Source organism: Salvia hispanica, chromosome 1 (assembly GCF_029641045.1).
Source record: "Salvia hispanica isolate PSC_SH4W2 chromosome 1, Shi_PSC_v1, whole genome shotgun sequence".
NCBI classification, from domain to species: domain Eukaryota; kingdom Viridiplantae; phylum Streptophyta; class Magnoliopsida; order Lamiales; family Lamiaceae; genus Salvia; species Salvia hispanica.
Window position 1 is genome coordinate 32,546,178 of NC_142692.1, and position 20,453 is coordinate 32,566,630.

The 20,453-nt window shown below is 38.1% G+C and overlaps 4 protein-coding genes across 9 annotated transcripts; 2 read left to right on the forward strand and 2 right to left on the reverse strand.

The window, feature by feature from the left end:
• The first annotated feature begins 293 nt into the window (after positions 1-293).
• On the forward strand, positions 294-6,236 carry LOC125222767 (inositol-pentakisphosphate 2-kinase-like). Of its 6 annotated transcripts, XM_089062837.1 has the most exons (11): positions 295-478; positions 1,056-1,146; positions 1,231-1,261; positions 1,369-1,503; positions 2,285-2,488; positions 2,594-2,741; positions 3,184-3,230; positions 3,395-3,505; positions 3,684-4,283; positions 4,768-4,939; positions 5,861-6,236. In XM_089062837.1, exons 4-11 carry the CDS (start codon positions 1,402-1,404, stop codon positions 5,881-5,883), a joined length of 1,407 nt encoding a protein of 468 aa, XP_088918963.1. In that variant the 5' UTR covers positions 295-478; positions 1,056-1,146; positions 1,231-1,261; positions 1,369-1,401; the 3' UTR covers positions 5,884-6,236. The 6 variants fall into 6 exon arrangements, with proteins under 6 accessions (XP_047981518.1, XP_088918963.1, XP_088918962.1 ...); XM_089062836.1 differs by lacking the exon at positions 1,231-1,261; XM_048125562.2 differs by lacking the exon at positions 1,231-1,261 and having other exon boundaries at positions 296-478; positions 2,222-2,488.
• Positions 6,237-6,910: 674 nt separating this feature from the next.
• On the forward strand, positions 6,911-8,570 carry LOC125223649 (AAA-ATPase At3g50940-like). Its single transcript, XM_048126894.2, has 2 exons — positions 6,911-7,971; positions 8,075-8,570. The coding sequence occupies exons 1-2, from the start codon at positions 7,018-7,020 to the stop codon at positions 8,435-8,437; spliced, it is 1,317 nt and encodes a 438-aa protein (XP_047982851.1). The 5' UTR covers positions 6,911-7,017; the 3' UTR covers positions 8,438-8,570.
• LOC125223650 (phosphatidylinositol/phosphatidylcholine transfer protein SFH6-like) lies at positions 8,509-12,204 on the reverse strand. The gene is made up of 10 exons (XM_048126895.2): positions 12,008-12,204; positions 11,365-11,638; positions 10,607-10,706; positions 9,738-10,004; positions 9,568-9,645; positions 9,342-9,443; positions 9,211-9,260; positions 9,034-9,133; positions 8,878-8,951; positions 8,509-8,774 (listed from the first exon to the last, which is right to left on the reverse strand). Exons 1-9 carry the CDS (start codon positions 12,201-12,203, stop codon positions 8,886-8,888), a joined length of 1,233 nt encoding a protein of 410 aa, XP_047982852.1. The 5' UTR covers position 12,204; the 3' UTR covers positions 8,509-8,774; positions 8,878-8,885.
• Positions 12,205-13,514: 1,310 nt separating this feature from the next.
• On the reverse strand, positions 13,515-16,630 carry LOC125222529 (pentatricopeptide repeat-containing protein At1g80270, mitochondrial-like). Its single transcript, XM_048125196.2, has 3 exons — positions 16,480-16,630; positions 15,527-16,085; positions 13,515-14,983 (listed from the first exon to the last, which is right to left on the reverse strand). Exons 1-3 carry the CDS (start codon positions 16,512-16,514, stop codon positions 13,736-13,738), a joined length of 1,842 nt encoding a protein of 613 aa, XP_047981153.1. The 5' UTR covers positions 16,515-16,630; the 3' UTR covers positions 13,515-13,735.
• Between the last annotated feature and the right edge of the window lie 3,823 nt (positions 16,631-20,453).

Here is a 20,453-nt window from a genome sequence, read left to right on the forward strand (position 1 = left end):
AAATACAATATAAAAATTTTCAAAAAATGATTTTTTGTTCGGCCCGACACCTTGCAACGCAGCGGCGTCCAAAGCCGGACCCTGAGAGGAGTCTTAGGCCCGATCACGAAACTCGACCAATATACTCGGCGCAGTGTGACTCCCAATTTTTAGAGTATTAGCGACGACCTAACTTTCTCTCTTATTCCAAGAAAACAACAAAGCAAAAAAAAAATTCTACAAAGTTACACAATTTTTTTTGAGATATTTCATTTAAAATAGAAGCACTTACTTTAGTATCTATGCTACTTTACATAAAATATGTAGATGGAGTTAATAAAGCAAGAAAATGGGCCCACATGATGCTTAGCAGTCAGCTCGAATTGAGAAATTGAGATTCCATTCACTAAACCCCTAATAATTTGAGATTCCATTAGCGCTACTCGATTCACTGACTGGACTAGGTCGCCGACGGTGAAGACGGCCGCAGCCTCTCACGGTAGGTTTCTTATAGAATTGCTTTTGACAATTCTCCGTTTATTGTTTTTTCAGCATGTATTGGTTTCCCCGTTGAAGTTTAGTAATCAAGGACTAATCTAATCAGCTGAGTTAAATTTCTGTACGAAAATTGTAATCCAAAACTTAAAATTGCTTCAATTTCATTGTCACGGGCGATCGAAGTGATAGAATTGGAATCGGCGTTGTGAATTAGTATTACTCCTGCTTCTGAATCCTAGTTCTCTTTGCTCTTATTGTGCTTTGATCTGCGTTGGATTGTGCCTTTTCCAGAGCATTCCAACTTGTTTTTTTTTTTACTGTTTCTTTTTTGGTTGGGTGAATGATCAACTGTACATCTGGTGAAATATTTGTTGTGGTTAGTTTTAGTTTAATAAATTTTGAAATTTGGTATGTTATTTAGATGATCCGTGTAGTTATTTTTAGAGTCTTTAAATATATTGATTTTAAAGTGTCAAGGTGCACTCTGGCACAAGCCACAAAGAGGACTCCTGAATGAAAATGAGATTATTTCATAAATAAATTTTCAATGTTACTAATTTATTCGGTTATATATGCAGAACATAGACTTCATTGAGTGTTCATTTCATATAGACGAGCACGTAAGATGTGTTGACTGTCATATTGTAGGAACCTTGACTTGGCAATCAGGTTTTCTATGTTGGCTTTGGTACCACTTAAAATACTATTACTGGTGCTTTAATTATCCAAGGCTTTATATTTCTGCACTTGCAGATTCTATACTTGAAAGTCATTGAAACCCGATGTATGGTATATCTGTTCATTTAGACTGAGTCTATTTCTGTGGATATGACTAGTCGAAACCCAACTGTACAATGATGAGTGACCACACTGAGTGTTAAATTGGAACAGGAAAGAAGTGCTTTTTTATTTGGTCTGAAGCCAATGGCTGCAATTTTGCAAGCCAAGGATGCCGAGGAATGGACTTACAGAGGAGAAGGAGCTGTGAACCTAGTTCTTGCTTATTGTGGAAGTTCTCCTAATTTTGTACAATTCTATTTCTCTTACTTACCTTTTACAACTATGCTAGATCTTTGTAAATTTTATTGCTAGAGTTGACATTTTTCCTGTTGGAAATCAGAAAAATGTAAGTAAATAATACTAGGACAATTTTCTTATATTTGTCCTGTTCTCTTATTCCTCACCTGAAGCCTCGAGGCTTGTCTTTCTGAGATTCAACTTATTGATATTAAAATTCATCCCTGGGATTCATTTTGTTTGTATTTATAGTATAACTTTTCAAATGTAGCTGAGGGGAGAAATGGAATAAACTGTATTTGTAATGTTGCACACTTATTGATATTAAAATTCATCTCTGGGATTCATCTGTGCAAAGGAATTAAAATCTTTTAGGTGTAAAGTCATTGCTTGCTGGAAGTTCCCTTCATTAAAAACTATGGTGCATCATCATTCCTTGACTGGAATGTATGAAATAACTAAATGTGAATGAGCTCTTGTTGGAGCGATTAAAGATTGATTTTGGACTTTTGCACATGAAAGAGGCAATACGACTTATTTTATGAATCAAGATTCAAAACGGTAAATCTCTTGTTTGATAAAAGCAGTCACTATTATAGTCTTTTCAAGAGTAGAAGAAATTAAGAAGAATGATCTCAGGAAGGAGATGCTCAATCCTGTCACTTAAGATGTAAAGAGACCTTTAATTCATCCATTGATGGTTAATGGTATCATGGTGTACTTGCAGATGCTACATTCTATACAAATCTACAAATGCCTCAATGCATTTACGTTTCTCTCATGCATCTAGGTTGGAAAGGTTTTAAGGATACAAAAAGTTCCAAATGATAGACCTGAATGTGAGAACGGTCATTCAGCTCTACTCCACCATGAATCCCTCTTGTGGGGAAAATTTGAAGGCATGGTTTCAGCACCTACAAAGGAAATTGTGGAGCATACATATGTGCAGAAAGTAATGTGTCCACTCTTGGGATCTGAGCACGTTGACGCAGGGGTAAGATCTCCTAAAACATTTGGAGTGATTATAATCCTTTTCCCCTTCTGTTTCTACTGTAACTGAAATTTTGGAATTTATACACAACTAAGCAACTTGTTACAGATCCATGTTCTTGTGTCAAGAGAATTTTTGGAGGCAGTTGACAACAAGGTTCTTTGTCAGCGTCCATCTTGGCGTGTTGATGCCGCCAGAGTCAACTCCCTTCGCGACTCGGTTCTTTTAATTGCTGATCATTCTCTATTTCCTCTTGGTATGAGATGCATCTCAAGTTTGTTTGTATAGTTTAATAAAGCCTTTTCTTGTGTTTCTCTGATCAAAGAGGAATTATGGAGTCTGTATATCAGTTTATGCTTGTTTGAGCTATTTTGGTACATATCTTCTTTGTATTGTGGCAGTAACTAGAATTTTTGGTTTCAAGTTATGAATTTCTAATAGTAGCGTGTACTGAGACAAATTAGGGCAGGTGCGGATATATTGTTGGAATACTAAATTTTAAGTTTGACATACTAGTTTTTTTATGTAATTGATGCCCAATTGTAACTCAATAGCCATCATAGCTTATCTGTCAAAAATGAAAAATCACTATTCATTAATTGGTGCATACATATCAACTACAAACAAGTGAGACTAATGTTGATGTGGTGTACTTTCATGTGAGTTCCTAATCATGTTGATCATGGTCTTTCTTTCAGTTTCAGGTTCTCTCAAAGAGGATTTCTGTGTGTCTGTTGAGATAAAGGTCCTTCCCTAGTGCTTTTGTCCTACATATGTTCATTGGACGTTCCTATATATGTTCATTGTATGTCTACTGCAGATGCACATTTCCTTAACAATTCTTATAGGTGTTTATTACGTTTTTCACTTTTTTCCTTTTTTATCCTTTTGTCTCTTCTGCAAAAGCAGCCCAAAAGTGGATTTCTTCCTACTTCGGAATTTATAGCTGAGGGAAATGCAGTCAAAAAGAAAATTTCTCGATTTACGTTGCACCAAGCTCTAAAATTACATCAAGGAAAGGTAATTCCTAAACAGCTAACTTTATTCATCTTCTCTTAATAATTTCTTATTAGCGATGTCTCGGCATTTTGACTCTAGAAATGACGTGACACTCCTTTATATTTCATAGATCACAAGCTAAATTTTTACTTAGAGAAGTGTTTCTTTGAGCATAACTGATGGGATCCTTTATATGCAGATATCTCAAATTAGTAAATATGATCCTCTAGATTTATTTTCTGGAACCAAGGATAGAATACAAAGAGCGATTAAAGCCCTCTTTCTTACACCTCAGAATAATTTTCGGGTTTTCTTAAATGGTTCGATTATTTTTGGAGGCATGGGTGATACTTCAGACAACACTAGTCCTGCGACTGCTCAATCGTTCCATGACAAACTTAAACACGTTAATTCACCAAAAGATGGGATGCACATCAAGGGTTTAGTGGATCTGCTCTCTGAAACTATTTACAAGTCTGGCTTGTTGAATCGGCTTCTTGAAGTACAGAAGCTTGATACTATTGATATAGAAGGTGCAATTCATGCCTACTATGATATTATTTCTCAGCCTTGTGTGGTCTGTCGGCAAATAGGTGGAAAAAAATTATCAGCAGGATATTCACCAATTCACTCAATGCAAATGGGTGATAAAGTGAAAATTGTGAGGGATTACTTGATATCAGCCACTGCAAAGGACTTAAGTGTGATGATTAGTTTTAAGTCCAAAGTAAATATGGATGAGGAGTCTCCACATCGTGCTATCTTTCTGGAATCAAGCAAGCAAACCTTTTATTACAAGGTGGACACCAATCTATCCTTCTGTATGTTTAGTATTATTGTTTTTGGTAATCAATAGCCCGTCGTCTACACTATGGAGGTATCGAGGAAGGTTTTTTTTTGTGATCTAGAAGCATGGACATGTTAAATTCTGGCATCAAAATTTATTAACACTTTTATGTCTTTTCATGCTATGTGACCTACAAGGATGAACTTCCCTTCCAGTTCTAGCTTTACGTAAAAAGTTCTTATTACTTGTTTATCTCTTGCACTTTGTGAAATTAGACACAGATGCATGTAGGTAACACTGTGGCATTAAATCCCATACCCATCATAGTATTCACTTATTAATACGTTTATCTTTTGCTACCTTGTTTAGGAATCCACATAGTGTTAGAACTTTAAGGGGAATTAGATTTTGTCCTCGGGATATAATTCGTATAAATTATCTATTTGTTTTGCATGTTCTTGTTCTTTTCTGATCACATTCCTCTACAATCTTATAGGCATCTTTTATTGACCTAGACATGAAACCATTAAAGAGAATGGAATATTACTATAAGTTGGATCAACAAATAGTCAACAACTATGTCCAGATGTTAAAAGATACAGAGGTGCTTGATTGTGGTGAGACAACCCAGGAATCACTGAATGTGTGTACCAGTTTGAAAAATGGTGGTAAGTTCTTTCTTTTTCTAAGGCAAAGCACAACTCCAGGTTCCAATATTATTAATGTTTGTTTTACTTAGTCCTTATACAATGTTCGTGATTCTCCAAGTCCTTATTATATTCTTGATATCAGTTAATCCTTGCATTACTATATTTGATCTCAAGATGTCATTGTTTCACTTTTTTTTAACAATAAAAAAGTTATAATCTTAATCAGAATTCAAAACAATCTCCAAGAATACAAACTTTTATACTGTTGATGAACATTTTATGCTTATCCCTCACCCCTTTCTCTGAACACCTACACGAGTGAGTGTGCGCCTGATTTTGGCGTGTGGTTATTGATTTGATATCATGTGTCAAAGTCAGATACATCACACCATAAACAACTGAGGTAAATTCTGACCCATATTTGCTCCTTGATTAGCACTCTGCTACTTTGAAGAAAAAGTTTCACATTTTTGTTAGTGTACAGACTTTTAGTCTACTAATCTCTGTGCCTAAACATTGTAAATGCCACCCTCTTGGCATATCTGGTTGTCCAAGTTATGCTTGTGGGAAGTAAATGAAATGACCAATCTCCTATATCAATGAGGAAATAATATCTCATCCATCAATGCATAAATTAAGAGAAATGATCGATGTCAATCAAAGACTGTAGTGTCCTCTTACTGTTCATATTTGAGAATTGACCACAATATCACAAAACTAAAGAGTAAGGTTCATAAGTTTGAACAGTATACTGCACTTAAGTTACTCTACATTTTCACTTTGGAAAAATGTGATGATGTCTGTGGTTGAATCCAATCACCAGGTTACAAAAACAATCTTCGGTCATATCACACTTCTCAATTCTGCTTTCTCTTTACATATATGTCATTTGCTTTCTCTTTCTTATCTCTTGGATCATGTAAATGTGTGGTTTATCAGCTTCTGCAGGAATGACAAATTGATTGAGGAGCTTGACGAAAGATACAGATAAGCTTTCTTTTCAATGAAGAAAGGGTATGCAGCTCGATTTGGACTGAGAAGTTAATGGAAATATGGCTTGCTAGAAGATGATCGCTCCTCGTGTGCTCTCTAGACCACAAGTTAACCTCAACCAGTTTCGTCTAACTGAATCTGGAATATAATTCTGTCTGTACATTCATGAACATTTCATACTCTGAGTGAGTGTACCAATCTTTGTTGTTGTAATTCTATTCTAAGCTATACCCGAAGTGGGCATGCCTAACTGAAATTGTGTAAACAGCCAGCAATCAACTTGCAATTCATGCCCACTCTATCAAATTTTGTGTTTACGGAATACTCTTTTGCATATTTCATTACTTGCGCTGGAGGAGTGTACCTTTTGTACAGTGGTAAAATTTAGGTTTAACAGTTAGAAGTGCATTTGTCACAACTCACAACAGCATTGCTCTGTATAGTTCAATGGCTTGTTTTAACAAAGAAGCTTCAGTTTTTTGCTCTTTTGAATAAAACTAATACTCCTATGTTGTGCTCATATTTCTTGTATGAATCCCATGTGAGGCTCATTCACTGTATGGGTGATTGTGTTGAGCATAATATTCACAATATGAATAAAATAAACCTAACTGGAATATCAAATTTGATTTGGATTGAATTTTAATATTTTCTTCCAAATTCGGATTTTTGATTTTTAGTCCATCCTTAGTCCACCCTTAAAATTATGAGCTTTCTTTCTTAATAAACTTTTTTTTAAAGACTCATTCTTTACCAACCATACTTCTATCATTTTTTCATTCTATTTATCTGACTTGTATTATAGTTTATAAATTTAAATAACGAATGAAGTATTATGTTTAAATAATATTTTTAAATCTGAAACCCAAATTATATTTAATACATATGATTTTATTTAAGCAATATTTGTACCTAATATAGTACTAGTAGTAATTAAAAAAATATTTTGGATTTTCAGTTTTGGCTTAAAAGACGACCTTTCAAAACTCAATTACCCAAATTCCGCACTTTCTGGAACACACACACGTGCGCTTACCCCGCCGCCAAGAAACATCCATGATCCATCTCTGTAACAAACACACACGGGAAATCATCAATCAGACATGAGATTTTCCTACGAATCTCTGCCGCCTGCAGACAAAATCCTAACGGCGGCAGCCTCCGCCGCGGCCTCAGCCATCCTCCTTAAATCCATCGCCAGCGACCTCATTCCCCAGAAGATCCAAACCTACCTATCCTCATCCCTCGCCAAGCTCTCGCGCCAGCTCACCGTCGTCGTCGACGAATTCGACAGCCTCACTTCCAACCAAATGTTCGACGCCGCCACCGTCTACCTCGCCGCCAAAATCTCCCGCGCCACCACAAGGATCAAAGTGAACAAGCCCCCAAAACAGCCGGACCTCGCCGTCACCGTCGACAAAAACCAAGAGATCGTCGACGTCCACACCGGCATCCAGTTCAAATGGACTCTGCAGTCCTCCACCGCTGTCACGAAGACCGCCAAAAACGAGTCTTCCCGATCGGAGCTGAGATACTTCGAGCTCAGTTTCAACCGGAAACACAGAGACTATGTGCTGGAGGTATACTTGCCCTACATTTTGGCGAGAGCCAAGGAGATGAAGGAGGAGGCAAAGACTGTTAGACTGCACACGGTTGATTACAACGGAACTGATTACTGGAGCTCGGTGGTTCTGAACCATCCGGCCACGTTCGAGACCATGGCAATGGAGGCTGAGACGAAGAAGGGGCTGATGGAGGATCTGGATAGGTTTGTGAGCAGGAAGGATTACTACAGGAGGATTGGGAAGGCTTGGAAACGAGGATACCTGTTGTACGGCCCTCCGGGGACCGGGAAGTCGAGCTTGGTCGCAGCCATGGCTAATTACCTCAAGTTTGATGTTTATGACTTGGATTTGAGGGAGGTTCAATGCAACTCCGATTTGAGGAGGCTCTTGATTGGCTCCTCCAATCGTTCCATACTTGTCATTGAGGACATTGACTGCAATGTCGGATTGCAAAACAGGGAAACAGATACCTCAGCAGCTCAGGAAGACAAGGTTTCTCTCTCTCTCTTTCTCTCTCTCTCTCTCTCACACACACTATATATGTGTATTCCAATTTAACTATGCATTCCTAAATATAAGTTTTGAATGTGAACAGATAACCTTATCTGGGCTGCTGAACTTCATTGATGGGCTGTGGTCGAGTTGTGGGGATGAGAAGATCATAGTCTTCACCACCAATCACAGGGACAGGCTGGATCCGGCGCTGCTCCGACCGGGGCGAATGGATGTGCACTTGGAGATGTCTTACTGCACATTCAGTGGCTTCAAGATACTAGCTTCCACCTATCTGAGGATTGACGACCACTCGTTCTTTCCGGTGATCGGAGAGCTGCTTGAGGAAGTTGAGGCGACGCCAGCTGAAGTTGCTGGAGAGCTCATCAAGAGTGAGGATGCTGATATTGCACTACCAGCCTTAGTTCATTTCCTCAAGGACAAGGACATTAAGAGATCATTTTAGTAACCATTTTGGATACTTTTACACATGATATTCCAGTTAAGTTTTGTCCATTTACTTCAACTTCACATAAATGCAAAGCAAAGGTAGCACAGACATTTCACCTCATCAATGAATCATACGATTTGATACATAATCATAGTAGTTACTGAAAGATAAAATTAAATAGATCCCGAATTGCAATAATGGCACATTCCCTCATTCTTAACATTTCAGGGAAATTCCTAACTATCAATATATATGTCTATTACTTGCAACGAAGTGCTCAGGAAGGCACTCCGGATTTTCCAGCGCAGTGCATCCAGTTGCTCCTCACTGTATACTTCCCAGCACGATACATCTGACGATGCAACAAAATGTCAACCTTTGGCATGTATAACAATTCAATAATCTAACCGAATTAAAAACTGAGTAACGAATGCATAGTATATATGATGCTTTACCATGACAACTAAGTTGCATCATTATCTGAAATTGATGCTGTCTGCACAAGATGCACTTCTGTATCCGGAGCCATCTACGCATGGAAAGTTTCAAGTATCAAAAATCACAAAGTCGTGTGATGACGAATGCTTAAAATATTTTTGGATCCTTTTCACCTTCAGTAAATTTTGGTCCTTCCATGGTCCTTTATCAGACCTCAAGCAGCCCCCTTCAATTGCACAGGTACAGCAACCACCAAAGAAATCCGGTAGTTCACTACCAACCAAAAAAAATTCTTAGTTCCAGCATTACTACTACATGACAACGAGTCAGAAAATTCTAGTGATATTCACCTTTCATCAATTACTTCAAGCAACTTTCTCTGATAATTGCTGCCAATAACCTAATACATTCAGAAGACATCATTGCATGTATTAACAGCATCAGACCCAAATATACAAGTAGACCTGGATTCATGAGGTACCTGGATTTTCGAAGTTGTCTCAGGATCAAGTAATGGTTTGACCACATTCCATATCATCCGAAAGCCAGGACCAGCATTGACAATAAACATTCGCGAAAGTGTCTGATATATTAAGAAAAGATCTTTTTCAACCGAAGGATATGCGGAGAATCTAATTATGACATCTCACGTGGACTATATAGTCCTAGCAATTACAAAGCAATCATTGGTAGTATGAGGCACATACTTCAGGATAATTGTCGTTATCAACCTTCTGAACCACTTTAATAAATTCGACAACAGGGCCAGTGAGACTCATTAAATTCTGAAAGGAACAAAGAGCACAAATGAACATAATCTCTTGAGAAAAATGGAAATTGATATGATATTTAAAGTGAAGCGATATCAAACAATTACCAATCCTTCAACATCCAAAATTGTTGTACTTGAACCTATGTGCTTGTTTGCAGCAACTGAGCATGCAGGAAATCTTATGGAAAGACTTCTCTCGAACTCCTGGACTTGATATTTTACAAATCTGTCTACATTTGTGACCTGCAGTAGCATATCAACGTCAATCATACCCAACCTCTCTATGTATACAGGTCGTCCATCCTTGTCAACACCATGGTAACCATGAGGATAATATTGTTGAACCTCGTTCAACTCTTTGAAGTGAAAGTCCTGATACAAACAAAGTGCATTAGAGTTAAAACAAAACAATAAGATACAAGTGCACGAGTTAAAATTAAATCAGGGAATTCTTTGAATTTGGAAATAAACAAAAAAAAAAATTGTGTCAATTAAATTTCATGAATTTTTTTTCACAAATCCAGAGAATAATTAGAGTAAGATCTAAAATTTAAATGTCATCTAATAAAATGAAGTATGGCTCAAGAGCCTGAAAACAAATTGCCAAATACACTAAACCACCCTGTCATAGAATCCATGCCCAAGTCTAGCAAAACATTTTTTATTTTGCCTCTTTGTTATATGGATAGCCTACTACTTTGTTTTCACATATTTATTTTTATTTATATGTGGGGAGAGGGGGTGTCTGCAATTAAAATTCATTTTAATCAGATCCAAGTAATTAAATTTATCTTCTTTGAACATAGAAATCCCCAATCGGCCAAGTGAGCGATGCTACAAAAACCTAAGTTATGTGCAGGTATATACGTATTATATGTATTTTCAAAGATCTGGAAACAGTAAAGACTTGGGGTAAACATTGCATGTAATCCAATGGCTTAACATAATATAAATATCAGATGAACTGAAGTCACCTCCATGATTGTATCAGCACCAAAATTCTTTCTCCATTCAAGCATGTCAGCCCACATGATCTTTGCCTTATTGATGTTGAACTTCCTCGCTTTCAGAAATCTGTTCATTATTGATAGATCATGGCCCATGTTTCATGGTTACAAAAGTTTCTGAAAAACTGATGCAAAGGTGCACTGGCAGCTTCATGTGTGATACAAGCTCTTGATGAACATGGGAAGAATTATAATCCCGACTTTTTTGGCATTGGAAGAAGGGCAGAATATAGTATTCAATCACCAAAACGGGTATTAAGACTTGTAAAAGGTAAAGACTAGGCTAGACTTAGAAAGAAATGTTGATTTGAATATGAGAACCATTTTTGTCATATTCTCCGGGAAATTAAATGTGGTTTATCACATTCTAAAGAATATAAAGGTCCTGAAACAAGAGTTTGCAGAGAAGCTCAATCAAAAATTACTTTAATAGGAAGAATTTTTTTTGACAAATTGCATGGCATTTACAAATTCTACAATGGATATGAAAACAGATGCAGAAAAGGTTAATACTGATTGTTCATTACATCGTTCCATCAGCATGTATGGGTACATCAAACACAAATATACTAAGAACAGACCATAGATGTCTGGATTTGGTTATCGTGTGAAATTGATGGACATAGAAGTTTCTGACAGATTATTCATCTTTATCCACTCTTGGTTCAGACTTACAATCATTGACATGAGAAAAATATATAAGAGTGACATTGTCAAAAGGTTACCTCAACATAATGTGATAATCATCAAATCTCGAAGGAAGTAAATTATCCATCATCAGTGCTTGCCGAAAAGCATCGACAGCCTTTTGATCCCGGATTTCATGAATATCTTCACCTTTACAAACTCCAGAATCATTTCTCCGTTTGATCTTGTTTCTTAGAGAATTCCTGAATTTACTAGATGCATTTTTGGCTTTTTTTAAAATTCCAGATTTCGTATTTTCCTCCAAGTTCTCAGGATCTGGTATGTGTTTGTGTTCATCATCCTCACAGTAACCTGACCACGCAAAATGAGTTTTTACCATTTCAGAATTTTGAGCATATAATTGTGCTTGCCACAAAAATCACTCGAATTATCCTTCTACTACCTCACTTTCATCAAAAGTTTCTTACTATTATAATGAAAATCAATGATCAATTGCCAATTTTACCAGAGCAACATTAGGTTTTAGTTTCCAGAGTACAAGGGAGGAGCAAAAACACAGATGCAGACGATCAGAGACTAAGATATCAACCTGATCTCGAAGAAATCTAGTTAATATCCAAACAGAAATTTGAGTACGAATCAAATTTGAACCACATTTCCTCTGCCGACACACCATAATTGAAAAAAAATACACGATTTGGCAGAGATTGATTGACTCACGCGTGGAGGAGAGTGGATCGACGGCGTTGGACATTGTGAGAGACGACGGTGGAGGGAGGGAAATCCGAGGGAGAGGATAGATGGCGCAGTGGGTTTGTTGAGAGGCGGTGGTGAAAGGGGGGAGAGTGGCGGCGGGGCCCAGCCACGTGGCGTGTGTTTGGTGCTGCGTCATTTGGCGGGAATATGCGGAAAGCATACTATTTTACAACTCTTTTATGCCTCTACTTTCCTTACACGATATTACGCTTGGATTAGCTATGTGTTTTTTAAATGAAAATTTATTATTTTTTCATGATTAAGTCATATTCTTTTTTTGACAATCGTTGTTTTTTTAATTCTGATATCTACTTTACAATTGTCCATTGGAATGTGTTTTTAGATATATTTTTTTTATTGATAAATAGAATTGAAATTTTAAAAAGCATGCCACAGTTAATTTGATTTGAGATCAAATTTATAAACATTAATCATTTTACCGTCAAATTAATAAGTGCACACATTTGTTTAATTTTGGTAAGCATGTTGGGTAGGTGTATCTATGTGTATTTGACGTAGATCCCAGACCCAGTTGTAGTAAAAGAGGCGGGCAACGATGAATGAAAAAAAAAGCAATTAATGAGATAATGGATAGTTATGTATAGCATGTGATGTATTGCTTGATAAATAATAACGTGACGCGTGACTAATTGGTGTATGGTATGGTTGGTGTGGTGACTTATTTTTAGTATGAATGAAGTTATACCCTACTTTCGTTAAATTTGATGGGGAATTATCTGATTTTAGGTCAATTACCAACAATGCAAGGTTTCTAAAGATTTGGTTTATGTTGTGCTACATAATACTACTCCCCACCAATAAAAGAAACATTGATCTTTTTTCAAGTTCGTACAAATGAAACCAAACTATAATTTCGTATAAGATTGCATTTTATATCTTTATTGTATTTTTCGATCAAAAACATGTTTATTTGTTGTTAAAAACAATCTCAGCGTCGAAATAACAGATGTATCAGTAAAATGACAATGATACTGTCAAAACGACTATAAATGACATTCTTTCATTCTTTCAAAATTTTACAAGATTCTATTGATAAATTTGCTCAGCATCTTTAGTTAGAGAAATGAACAATAAAATTCAATTTAAAAAATAAAGAAATAAATCAAATATAGATTTTATTTAGAATAAATAGCATAGTGTTAAAATAAAATTCCCTGATCATACGGTATATGATATATTTATACTTTCACTATTGATCAACTATACAAATATTATTTATACTGGTATAGTTGCTTTCACTATTGAACTAGTGTGGCACCTTCGTTGATGCTATATGTGTTGTAACTTTGTTTTTTCATCATTTGTATATTGAATAACTTGACATTGTAACACAGTTAGTAGTGCTGAGAAGTGATGACCTTGATCAGCATTAATCAACCAGATCAAGTAGGATTAGTCAGGTTCCGTCAAAGGTAGGTTCCGTCAAAGGTGGGTTGGAAACACTACGATCAAACCAAAAAAAAAATAAAACAAATTAGATAGGAGGCTATAGAATTGGCCATCGTTATTGCACGATCTTCACTTTGGAGAAGATATTTAGGCTGTGCAAACTAATTTGCTTTCAACATTAACAGCAATTATCCAGAAAAACCATAAATCCTAATATAAATAATGAAGAAAACAGCAAGTTATTAGCAGTTTCAACTTCATCCGCAATCATCCAAAGCGCTATCACTCCAGCAGATCATCCACCAGCGACTTCCCCAGCGCATCGAGTTTCCGCAACTCGCTGTTCAATGCTTTACTCGGAAAGATATTATCAGCCTTCATCCTATCCCTGAACCCGTATGCCGGCTTCTTCGCCTTCACATAGGCATTGAGGAGCGAGTGGTATTGACGGATACGTGACTCGTAACCGGCGCCCTTCATCATCTGGAATAGCTTCTCTGTATTGTGCACATCTCCTCTCTCTGCATACTTATCCATGATGGCAAGGAAGGAAGTGAACATAGGTTTCCCCTCCTTCTTCTTTATGGCCTTCACTAATATGGAATCAGCTTTCTCGACTTCTCCAGCACCCACATAGAGCTTCACAAGTGAGTCCCAAATCAGCGGCCCAAGATGGATTCCGTCGCTGGCCATTTGGTTCACAAGTTCCTTCCCCTTCGTCAGCATCTTGTGATTTGAGTAGACCTGTAGCAGAGCGGTGTAATGCTTTGTGGACGGCTTCTTGACCTTCTCTACCAGTTTGTTGAAGGCTTCCTCGGCTTTTTCTATCTTGTTGAGCTGCCCCCAAGCTCGAATTGCAGATACGCAGTCTTCCAGCCATGGATCGGACTGACAGAATTTCCAGATCCTCTCAACCTCATCAGCCTTTCCAAGGGAAGCATAGATAGGCATCATTAAATGGCAAGTCCAGCGATTCTTTTCCAGACCATCCCCTTCCATCTCTTTCAGCAAAGCCTCAGCTTTGTCTTCTAATCCGGCAGTAGCATAGTACCGCGCCAAGGATGTCTGGATTTGAGAGCTAGGTTTCAGCCCTTCAGCCTTCATCGTCTCAACTATTTGTTCCATCCCATCAATGTCCTTGGACTGCCCCTTCACATCAATCAATATCTGGTAAGTGAAAACAGTCGGTTTAACATTTTCCTTCTCCATTAGCAGAAGCACATCAGCAATTTTCTTCTTATCAACTCTCTTGTACAGAAGCAGCAGCTGGTTGCAAGAGAAACTCGTAACAGGAAGTCCTAAATCTTTGATTTTGTTGAACAACTCCTCAGCTTTCTTCACGTTTGTGGCAGACACAGCATTGGCCAGCAGAGTGCGGTAAACAGTTTCAGTTCTAAAAGATTCAGGAAGATGCTTAACGTAATTTTCTGCCTTAAATATGCCTTGTACTTTAGAAATTAGATCCACACGAGAAACATAATTTGCCTCGATAAATTCAATATGTTTGCTTGATTCCAACCACTCTGACAACTGCAAAAGATAAAGATATAATAAGTGAGAACATCATAATGATTTGATGCAAACAATAAAGTTGAAATTTAATATGTCTATGTAAGAACAAAGTGTAAAGCTCGATTATTTAGCCAATTTTTCATAATATTTGATGATTGAGAGAACCAATCAACTTCTGAGCAAAGAATGAAAATTATTATAGATGTCAGTGTTTCAACCAAAATTTTGAAAGCCAAGTACACTAGAATGAAAATGTCTACAGCTTTATAAATACAGACTAGATAGCCTAGAACTACTGAAGATTTAGATAGTTCAGGTAAGTTTTCTCTCTATAGCTGAATGCAGGGGGAAAGATCATTCATAAAGATATTAGATTGATAAAATTCTTTTCTCAGCAAATGGTTAAAATGAAGCTTGGCCCTCTGAGCTTCAGTTTCTGAACACCCCTCATCAATGAATCTTATTAGTAACCTATTTTCAATTTCGTTATAATATTGTTATTTCTTTGAAGAAGAAGAAAAAGCGCCCATCTAAATATCATTCAGACTATGTAAATATTACCTGCAAGGCCTTGACAAACAGTTTCCTTTTACGAAGAATATCCATTGCTGATTGTGCCTCAGATTGGGTTACTTCCTTACCATCTTCAACCCATTTCTCCAAAACCTTGCTTACTGGTGAGGTTGGAGCAGCTAGTATAGCCTTACACATCGCTGATGAAGCTTTAGCTCTTTTTAATTTACCCTTTTTTCCATCAGTTTCAGAACCAGGTGTATCCAATTCGTTCAGTTCATCCTCAGACAGCTCTGATCCAGAGCCTGAACCATCATCACTCTCGTCTTCTTTAACTGAGTCCTGTGGAGTTTCCAGCTCCGAAAATCCATCCTCCAAGTCCTCTCCATTTCCATTAGCATCAACCTGCGACGAAAAAGTTCGGACTCCCCTGTTCGGTTTTGGGAAACCAGATGACTTGCTATAATACCTCATACAGGGCAGCAACCCATCAATTATTGTTTCATGAGGTGCAACTATTGCAGCATTAGAAGTCTCTGAACAAGATCTTGCAAACTCCGTTTTCCCACGGAAAATTTGACCAGACCTTGAAGGTGATCCTTTGTTCCTGCAACCCACACACACAGAGTATCATGACAATAATCAATTTGAAGTGAGTAAAATAAACGGAGGCCATACCAGATGAATGTGAAATAAAGCTAATTGAATTTAAAACATGCTCCATAAAATTTAGCCCAAACAAAAACAAGGTTTAACAAATGGTTTATAGAGAATAATCTGAAAATCAAACAAACAGGCAGGAGGGGAATGAGACAACCACCTATACCTATAGCACTGAAAAATGCAAAGGAGAAGTGAAAATTTCCCAAATTCCGAAAGCAAATCGAACACGCGGCAGTGGACTGGAAGAAGACACAGAACACAGAACACAGAACACAAATCGAAAATGGATTCGGACGATCAATACGGGGATAGATAGGATTTGAGGAAAAGCGATTTACCTGAGCTGATTGGAGGCTCTGCGAATCGCCCACATTATCTCAAATCTTGATGATTGAAATGAGTATTGAGTGAGAGCAGAACAGGTCGTGTAAACCCTAGTATAAACCCTCTTCTCGTTTGGCTGTATTACTACTATTTTTAGTCCCTACAGGCTACAGTTTTTATTATGAAGTGTGGGCTTTTCCATTTGTTTTGTGTTTGATTGTAACTTGGATCCATTCAAAATGGGCTTTTTTAAACTGTTTGTGAGGCACAGTTCCTACTGATGAAATTGCCCCTTTCATATGTAATTACAAATTTATCCTCGGTTCGGGTTCGTTTGAATTGAAAAATTATACTCCATGATTAATGTATTATGTATGTAACTTAATCTAGATCAATAATTATATTAATAAGTTATGGCAACTAAATTCTACCTTATGGATTCTCTTGCCAATATGGAATTGGAAACGGGCCATCGAAGCATGCAACAAATGTACTAGAAATATTAATCCAATCATGCAAAAAAATATTAATCAATGAATCAATATTTATAGTATTAAAAATGGGTTACTCACTTCTTTAAAAAGTTTCATAAAAAGGAGGATTATCCACTTAGATGAGATTTTCACCAAGTCGATGTGGAATAAAATTTAGACATTTTATACGCCCCTAAATTCTACCTTGTTAATTCTCTCCATTTCATTTTGGGTCATACGTGCGAGGTATAGGAAAACATGTTCCATGTGGGAAATTTGAAAAGGCTAGGCCTTTGGCCTTTCATCTTTTGGTAACCTCCAAATGCATTATGGTGTGCCTTAATGCCAAGACTCTTCATGTAGGCTCTCCTATCCTATAAATAGGTGGAGCTTTGAGAGATGAGAACACACCAACAATCATTCTCTCTTCTCTCTAAGCTCTCAAGCATTCTAGTTCGCATCTTAGGAGCATTGCATAGCTCGGTTCTCGACTCCAATTCAAGTTCGCCGGAGCCTACGAGTTTGAGGTGCTTCAACTCGATAGGAGGAAAGTCGTTTCATCTTTGAGGACGTTGCGTCAATCCGTGAGCACTAGCCGGGGCGTATCTCGTCTTGCGGAGAGAGGGTTACCTCGGCTCGACTTGAAGAAGACAATACAAGAGTTGCCCGTGTAAAGGCTACACTATTTCCAACAATCGCAAGACGAGATAGTGTACTCTTGCTGAAATCATGTCGACTGGAGCTGGAGGGAACGGAAACAACTTCATTGGATCATCTTCTGCTGCAGCTGACTCCTCAACGATGGCACCCGTTTCGACCTCAAGGGTCATGGCTCAAGCTGATAAGCCTGAAAAATTCAAGGGCTTGGATTTCAAGCGTTGGCAACAAAAGATGTTGTTTTACCTAACTATGTTGGGTGTTGCTAATTTCCTCAAGGAGGATGCTCCAACTGTACCGGAGGAGGAGACGTACTTTAATGTCCAGGCTGCCTATGATGTTCGGCATCAAGGAGATTTCTTGTGCAAGAACTATATCTTGAACGGCTTGGGGGATAGTCTCTATTCCATCTTTGCCGGGGCTAAGACCTCCAAAGCTTTGTGGGAGGCTCTTGACAAGAAGTATCGCGTCGAGGACTCCGGTACAAAGAAATTTGTAGTCGCAAAATTTCTGGACTACATGATGGTGGACTCTCGCTCAGTGGTAGAGCAAGCTGAAGAATTGCAAATCATTATCCATGATGTCCACACTGAAGGGATGGCCTTGCCAGACCAGTTTGTTGTTGCATCAATGATCGAGAAGCTTCCTCCGTGCTGGACAGATTTCAAGAACTATCTAAAGCACAAGAGAAAGGAGATGAAGCCAGAAGACCTGATTGTCCGTCTTCGTGTAGAAGAGGATAATAGGCGTTACCATCAGAAGTCAGGAGGGCCTGAACATGCTAAGACAAATCTGATGGAGAAGGAGGGAACTTCCAAGCGTCCCCGCCGGAGGGAAAATGACAAGGGCAAAGGGAAGGTAGCTGGTGTCCGAAAGTTTGAAGGCAACTGCTTCAACTGTGATAAGCCGGGCCACATGGCGAAGGACTGCCGAAAGCCTAAAAGGATGAAATTCAAGAAGAGTGCACATGGTCGAGAGAGACTTCAACGATGATGACTTGGCTGTTGTGGTTTCTGAAGTGAACCATGTTGACAATCCGAAGGCTTGGTTTGTTGACACCGGAGCTACTGTGCATGTGTGCTCTGATCGTAGCCAATTCGACCTACAAGCAAGTCGAAGGGAAGAAGCTCCACATGGGAAACCAAGACTCGTCTGAAGTCGTTGGCATGGGAGAAGTGAAGCTCTTAATGACATCTGGTCATGAGCTGAAGCTGAAGGATGTGCTACATGTCCCAGACATCCGCAAAAATCTTGTTAAATGGTAGTTTGCTTGTTAGTCATGGCTTTAAGCTAGTGTTTGATTCTGACAAGTTTATGTTATCCAAGTTTGGTACTTTCCTTGGAAAAGGTTATCTTTCCAATGGCTTGTTCAAACTTAATGTAATGGTCACTGGCCGTGTACCGAATCAAGTGAATGATAATAAGAATGCTTCTTCGTCTTACTTGCTTGAGTGCTCTGATTTATGGCATAAAAGATTGGGACATGTTAATCTAAATGCTATAAAAAGATTAGTAAATCTTGATTTACTAAAAGTTGATGAATTTAATTCACAAAAGAAATGTGAAGTTTGTGTTGAAGCAAAAATGACCAAGCTGTTGTTCCGCTCGGTAGAACGGAGCACCAAACCTCTAGAGTTGATCCATACAGATATATGTGATTTAAAATTTGTGCAAACTAGAGGTGGTAAAAAGTATTTCATCACATTCATTGATGATTGCACAAGGTATTGTTATATTTACTTATTAAGAAGTAAAGATGAGGCAATTGAAGCGGTTAAAGACTTCAAAAATGAAGCCGAAAATCAACTTAATTGTCGAATTAAGTGTGTTCGAAGTGATAGAGGTGGTGAATATGTGGCGCCGTTTGCAGAATTATGTCATGCAAGTGGTATAATTCACCAAACCACGGCTCCATATTCTCCTCAGTCGAATGGTGTTGTTGAGCGCAAAAATCGAACACTGAAAGAGATGATGAATGCTCTGTTGATTAATTCAGGATTACCCCAGAACATGTGGGGGGAAGCTTTGCTAACCGCAAATTACATCTTGAACAAGATTCCACTCAAAAATAGGGATGTGACTCCTTATGAATTGTGGAAGGGAAAGAAACCTTCATATACATACCTCAAAGTGTGGGGGTGTTTAGAAAAGGTACAAGTGCCGCCTCCAAAACAAGTTGCAATTGGCCCTAAAACAGTCGATTGTATCTTTATTGGATATGCATTGAACAGTAGCGCATGCCGCTTCTTAGTTCATAAGTCAGCTATACCTGATGTAGTTGAAGGAACAATAATTGAGTCAAGGAATGTTGTATTCTTTGAGAATGTGTTTCCTTGCAAGAAGCAAGATGATCATTCTAGTGAAAGAATGATGGATGAAACCACTAGTTCTAATTCTCCAAAAGTGACGAGGACAAGTCCCGAGGATGTAGAACCAAGACGTGGTAAAAGAGTTAGAGTTGCTAAGACTTTTGGTCCAGACTTCATAACTTTTATGTTGGATGGTGAACCAAAGTCACTATCAGAAGCACTGTCTGGCCCAGACGCGGTGTGGTGGCTAGAAGCTATCAACAGTGAAATGGAATCCATCATGCTAAATAACACATGGGTGTTAGTAGACTTGCCGGAAGGCTGCAAGGCCTTAGGATGCAAGTGGATTCTGAAAAAGAAATATAAACCCGATGGTACTGTAGACAAGTACAAAGCTCGCCTTGTGGTCAAAGGCTTTAAACAGAAAGAAGGGCATGACTTCTTTGATACTTACTCACCTGTTACGAGAATAGTTTCCATCCGGGTGCTTCTTGCGATTGTTGCGTTGCACAATCTTGAGATTCACCAAATGGATATGAAAACTGCGTT